The 6,095-nt window shown below is 37.9% G+C and overlaps 2 protein-coding genes across 2 annotated transcripts in view; one reads left to right on the top strand and one right to left on the bottom strand.

Annotated features, from left to right (window-relative positions):
• The window catches only part of LOC105564798, a 9,952-nt gene extending 6,160 nt beyond the window's left edge, over positions 1–3,792 (top strand). Inside the window, exons 4-14 of the mRNA XM_012017475.1 lie at positions 254–384; positions 600–734; positions 850–1,011; positions 1,090–1,178; positions 1,252–1,429; positions 1,677–1,905; positions 2,024–2,185; positions 2,308–2,462; positions 2,692–2,927; positions 3,145–3,349; positions 3,497–3,792. Coding sequence (XP_011872865.1) covers positions 254–384; positions 600–734; positions 850–1,011; positions 1,090–1,178; positions 1,252–1,429; positions 1,677–1,905; positions 2,024–2,185; positions 2,308–2,462; positions 2,692–2,927; positions 3,145–3,349; positions 3,497–3,747 — 1,933 coding nt within the window. The 3' untranslated portion in view covers positions 3,748–3,792. The remainder of the gene's footprint in view (positions 1–253; positions 385–599; positions 735–849; positions 1,012–1,089; positions 1,179–1,251; positions 1,430–1,676; positions 1,906–2,023; positions 2,186–2,307; positions 2,463–2,691; positions 2,928–3,144; positions 3,350–3,496) is intronic.
• A 97-nt stretch (positions 3,793–3,889) lies between these two features.
• Positions 3,890–5,895, bottom strand: LOC105564797. The gene is made up of 5 exons (XM_012017474.1): positions 5,757–5,895; positions 5,619–5,656; positions 5,062–5,226; positions 4,835–4,925; positions 3,890–4,107 (listed from the first exon to the last, which is right to left on the bottom strand). Exons 1-5 carry the CDS (start codon positions 5,818–5,820, stop codon positions 4,058–4,060), a joined length of 408 nt encoding a protein of 135 aa, XP_011872864.1. The 5' UTR covers positions 5,821–5,895; the 3' UTR covers positions 3,890–4,057.
• Positions 5,896–6,095: the final 200 nt, after the last annotated feature.

The raw sequence follows: 6,095 nt of genomic DNA, 5'->3' as shown, positions 1-6,095 counted from the left end.
GTTATTCCAGGAAGTTCGATATTCTAAGTAAATGCACTTTTAAATGCAACTCTTTAGACGAGTGAATATTTTATTACGCGTACATTTATTCGTTAACAGATGCATTTAATAAACTGAACGCTTTGTTGTGCGAAAATTAAGAGAAATGTATCGCAACATCTACCATAAGACAAGTTAATTTGTTACAAGTGTTGCTGCAAATAAGCTTTTGCTGCGCAGGAAAGGTATGTTTAATTAAAAAATTTGTTTGTAGGTGTAAAAGTCTGAATTGCACAGCTTTCGTAGTCGACTTCGCGAGGAACATCTGTTACAGCGTGCAGGTAAAAAGCGAGGAACTCATTCCCGAAACGAATGCCACGCTTTTCCAAGAGATCTGTATCAAAGGTAACGACTGTTCCCTCATTATGGCAAAGTATTATTTTTTATTTTAGCTACATTTTTCTAGCTTAACTTATATAAGTCAGGCTACTACAAGTTCCAATTACCTGATAGAAGAAAATCTAAAAAAATGTTTATGATGTTTCTCAGCCGTAGAGAAAACTTTTAGGGGAATAATGTTTTCAGAAATACACCTTTCTCAAGTTCTTTTGCACTTTCAGTCCCACCGAGCTGCAAACAGCAAAGATTGTGGCACGTAGAGAGAACTTTGGGAGCTATTTTAAAAGAGGGACAGTCCGGCTGGTTCCATCAAGCATTACGGAAGAGCGAGTGTTACGAGAGGTGTCTACAAGCAGGTATACAAAATAAACGCGTGAATTGGGCCTAGTCCTAGCTACGAAATAAATTAAAAGAAACTTTCAAGAAACTACGAGCTATGTATGCCAATAATTGAAATAATTTCACAATCAGACGAATGTGCATCCGCACAATATCGTACGGGCGAGCCGTTGTCGATCAACGACACCATTGGCACGTGTTCATTGTCGAAGCTCGAGCGGGGTACCAGACCGCAAGCCTACAGATCGTCGATGTATCGAGACGAGTATCTACAGGATCAGTGCCATAATATGCGTAAGTCGATGAACCGATTTGTAAATCGCAAGATCGACCTGCGTTCGAACTGAATTTAACTTGTACGTTCTGGCACAGCGAAGAACAGCTATTGTTCCTACGCGGAATTTCGGAACGCATCGTTGCCATATTCGGACGTGGCGTTACCGGGACTTGACATAAAGCAGGTATTCTTTACATATTTCCTGCCTTTTATGGGCGAGCCGATTCACTCTGTTACTTGATCACGATTTTTTTTAGTGCGAGGAGAGGTGCGACCGCAGTGAGGACGGTTTCATTTGCAGAGCCTATACCGTCGACTATTCGGAGGAGAAACCGCTCTGCCTCCTGCATTCTGACAGCACAATCGGTCTTGGAGTCAGTTCGCTGGTTGACAGATCTAACGCGGTCTACAAGGAGCGAGAGCCTTGTCTAGATCGTACGTTTGCAATGCGGATACTTTTATAAGTTTCGCTCGTAAAACTATATTTCGAGATCGAAGCAACGCTGTTCAGAAAAGTTTCAGAAAGTATAAAGGCAAAATGTACATAATTCACAAAATTAGACAAAGTTATAAGTTCCTACTCGATGACCGGAAAATTAATATTCATTTATTCTGTATATATCGATTGCTATTTAATTATTGGCCAATATTTTCCTTACTGAAGCACTGCCTTGTTTCGCAGTGAAAGTGGAGTGCAGCGAATCGACCATGACAGTCATACTGACCACTACGGAGCCCTTCGTAGGGCGGATGTACGCTAATGCATACGGAGAAGTTCTTACTTGCGGCGTTAACGGCGTTGGGAACAACGTGACGATATTAAAATTGCCGCTGCCAACGAAAGAGCAAATTAAAACATCGGAAATTGCGTGCGGCCTTACAGTTGCGTTTGCCATCGACAATGAAAATCGGTACCCAGTCACGTAACCGTCTAACCAGCTTGGATCACTGTCAATTGCGATAAAACAAACGATTACTAATTCAATTAATGGTCAATTTTATTAAGTCGCCGGAAATTATTTTTCGCAGGACGCGCACGTTCGTTTGGGCCATCATTGTGATACAGTACAATCCGATCATTCAGCGATTGGGAGATCAATCGGTGAGAGTCGGATGCTCCTTGGACGACGGCGGTCTTCCGGGACCGAGAAACGTGACCGTTCATTCGAATTTCTCTTTCGCGGATCCAAAGTAAGTCTAGCTTTTCTTCACGCAGACGTTAACTTCACAATTTATTTCGCCGCCTGAACGCAAAACCGTTCCGATACTGTGACAAACGTCCCCGATATTCTGGCTGTGGTTACTCTTTTTAGCGCAGGCGTACCGCCGGTTGGGTCAATTGTAGTGAACGTATCGTCCGAGGTGCCAGTGATAACGATGAGAATTCTCAACGAAGACAATACGGACGCAGTTGTGACTCAATTGGGCCAGAAGCTAACGCTCAGAATTGAAATTGATCCCGTCAACGGTAAGGCGCCTTTTATGCAGCATTATGTATAGAATGTTCTCAGCTTATGGTCTAGCTTTCATCATTGAATTTGATTCAAACTATAGAATTTTCCTAAGGTTGTGTTAAAGCTTTGCCCCTCTATGGTATATTCGATATATAAAACTTCTCGCGAATTCAGTATCGGCTGCATGAAATGTATCTTTTTTTCTCGATTCATAGAGAAAAAGAAGGATATGACTTTTTACAGGGATTTATGATATCGCGGCTGGACACCTTGTAGCTAGTAGTGCATCTGGAGATTCCTCGTATCTCCTTTTGGACGAAATTGGATGTCCGACGGATCCGGCGACCTTTCCCGCGCTATTGAAAGATCCAATCGATAACCGTTCTTTGATTTCAACGTTTAGTGCCTTTAAATTTCCCGACAGCCAAATTGTCCGATTCAATGTCATCGTTAGATTTTGTGTCGAGGTGTGCGAACCGGTAAGTAAGACGGCTATTTTTTTTAACATTTTTACGTTCCCTAAGTCACGATTGTATTACTGAATATAATATTAAAATATCGTAATAAAATATTTATATAAGGAAATATATTAGTGATATTCCTTAAATAAATACAAATTAATTTAGAACTTTTGTATAAGTGACAATTATACACTTTAAAGAGCGAGAAAATGAGAAATTGATGATTTCTTTAAAGGCCACGTGCAGAGGGGGATTGCTCTCGTATGGCAGGAAGCGACGTTCGATCGAGGAGCCGGTCACCGCCGAGGTAACAGAACTTTTCAAAAACCTCACGCCCGCGGAATTACCGTTACAAACATCTATCATTGTTCAAAGTCCAGTGATAACGGCGGGCCATTTATCCAGGGAAAATCCTGATACGCTTGTGATCGCCGGCGGAAGTGAGTTTAATATCGGTATCGCTACGCCCTCCAAGAGCGTCGGGAACTTCGATTTTAGAAATTCGACGTGCACTTTTAAATCCTACATAGACAGTAAAATTGGTACAGAGCTAACGGAGCTATACACGAGTCTTGCTTTATTTTCAGAATCTGGAGACAGCTTTTTTTGCATGGACGAGGGTCTAGCTCTAGGTCTTCTCATCTTTTGGTTAATAATCCAGATTGCGCTCACCGCCGGTTGTATCATAGCAGTTCGTCGCTACAGAAGAATGGCTGTAGAGGCGGAAGAGGACAGAGCTGAGATATTGGCGCGACACCTTTACGGGATTCACGGAGGGAACTTCGAAATCGCACGACGGGTGAGGTGGGCCGACCGAAATGATTCCTCGATCGGATGATTTTTGTCATACACGAGATATTTCCTATTCGTTATGGAATAGTTTTTAACGACTTATGAATATTACCAAATCCATTTGTACAATTTGTTTTACGTTAGTAATATCAATTTTAAAAGCATACCAAGTAAAAAGACCAAAGTGAAAGTAAATAGTCAATAAATTATTATGCTCGTTCAAAAAACAATTGAACACATTTCCTTAACTATATATGCATACATAACGGTGTGTAAATACGTTCATGTTTCTTATACTTGCCGGTTTTTTCGTTAAAACATTTATTTTTATGAACTTGTATAATGAAAATTGTAAATTATCCAGTTCTGCCTGTTGAACAGCGTCCATAATAGTTTAATGTCACATCTGTAAATATAAAATTTTGTGTGTTGAGCATTTTAATACGTTCATAATCGCACTGCCTTATACTGTAATTATATATAAGAGTTTTTTATTGTTTTATATATTCTATAAGGCAAAAATCGTTTAATGTATAAATTTGCTATTGCGAAATCCATTAATGCTAGAACGGCTGAAAATATTTGGAAGTATACAGTTTTTCCTTTATCTCGTGTGGGTATAAGGGACAAATTTTCTTCTTTAATTTTAGTCCTTTTCCTCATTATGCTTTACATAGTAATATCAATTTGCTATATAAATACAATTAATATAATTTCAAGGGTTTAAGCAATGATAAAGATAAATTAAAGAAATTGATAACAGTAATCTACCTGTCTCATTGAAACAGATTAAATTCTTCGGCCGTTCTAACGTTAAAGCAAAAAATTAGTCTTCGACATCATTGTTACTATGATAGAAAGCTTGTTTTATGTTGTTATCATCCATTTATCTTTCATGTAGCAAAATAAATGCATGATAAAGATAAATTAAAGAAATTGATAACAGTAATCTACCTGTCTCATTGAAACAGATTAAATCTTCGACCGTTTTAACGTTAAAGCAAAAAATTTGTCTTCGATATCAGTGTTATTCTGATAAAAGCTTGTTTTATATTGTTATCATCCATGTATCTTTCATGTAGCAAAATAAATGCAATTGTTAAATATAACGAGGTTGTCATAAAATATATCACCTTTTCCACAACGTTGCGCACAGCCCAATCCTACTGGATTGGTGTAATCAATTTTGTCTGTGCCACAAACAGGATTGTATTCCTGTGTCGTCTATGAGAGAATAATGCCATTATAATAGATTCAATATTAAAATTTTCAAAAGCAAATGCAAAATGTATTCAAGAAACTCTGAAATTAGTTTTGAGTAAAGTTACGTCGATTTCAGTAAGAGAAGAATTACAATTACCGGGCAGTTCCCTAAGCATACATTATATAAGTCATCAGACAAAGTAGTAGACATCACAGTTGTGGATGTTGAAGTAATTTTTTGTTGTCCATTAGGTTGCCCGGAAGCTACTGGACCGTCAAAAATAAAACCATCTTGTCGAATTGAAGATCCATCAGCCGAATTCTATGAAATATATTTAATTAAACTTACAAATATTATAAACTCTCGATACTTTTTTCAAAAATACAGAAATATTACCTTTAACAAACGCAAAAGATATGCAAAAAACTTTACCGATATTGGATTCAGAGTAAATAAAGCGCGTACGAACTTTTTATTATATCTCTATTCATAGGGCACGTAAAATAAAGGTGTTATTATTGTATAAAGGATTAAACAATCCACGAACATTACGATATATCTGCACTATCGTTTATTGCGCTTAACATAAGACATGATATTATATTTCTCAACAACATATTCAATATTATTATAATATACTCAAAAGTCTCAAATCGTTTAAATAATTCTCAATTCCTCTCTTACAAAAATTGCACGAAAGAACATTTACTTACTTGTGGGAACGCAGTAATGAGAATTGGCGATGCAACAACTGTAAGAATTCAACACAATGGAGACGATATTAAAACCAATTGATGTATGAGAATAAACATTTCGCGCCACTCACGAAGTATTTCAAATAATTTTCTTACTCAGCGACAAATAAAACAACATTTTGCTCAAGTTTGCTTGACAAGAGATCGCCAACATCGACATGGTACGATGTTTAATCTACAGAAGTTCAACGGTGTACTCGATTTGGCAGCATCAGTTGCGCGTCTTTTTATAGAACCGGTTGCCAACCAGCGCTCCTGTCTGCAGTGCGCGTAAGTATAAGTAAAAAGAGGGATTTCGCAATAACGGTATGACTTATTCACAGCGCGCTAATTGTCAAACTTCCTGTGAAGATGAAAGATAAAGAAATACTAAAGCGAATTAGATATTGTTTCATAGCATCTTAGCTTATTGCCAGCTCATAGTAGACATTCGGC

Source organism: Vollenhovia emeryi, unplaced genomic scaffold, assembly GCF_000949405.1.
Source record: "Vollenhovia emeryi isolate VEMERY1.0 unplaced genomic scaffold, V.emery_V1.0 DF939159.1, whole genome shotgun sequence".
NCBI lineage: Eukaryota > Metazoa > Arthropoda > Insecta > Hymenoptera > Formicidae > Vollenhovia > Vollenhovia emeryi.
The sequence above is the reverse complement of the archived record's forward strand: the minus strand, read 5'-3'. Positions and strand labels throughout refer to the sequence as shown.

What these genes read in the sequence shown, in the direction of transcription:
- LOC105564797 (XM_012017474.1), bottom strand. Translation starts at nt 5,820, where the DNA reads ATGTCGATGTTGGCGATCTCTTGTCAAGCAAACTTGAGCAAAATGTTG. An exon ending in GTTGTTTTATTTGTCGCTGA is followed by an intron (nt 5,657 to 5,756) that starts GTAAGAAAATTA and finishes GAATTCTTACAG; the next exon opens with TTGTTGCATCGCCAATTCTC. An exon ending in TCATTACTGCGTTCCCACAA is followed by an intron (nt 5,227 to 5,618) that starts GTAAGTAAATGT and finishes TATATTTCATAG; the next exon opens with AATTCGGCTGATGGATCTTC.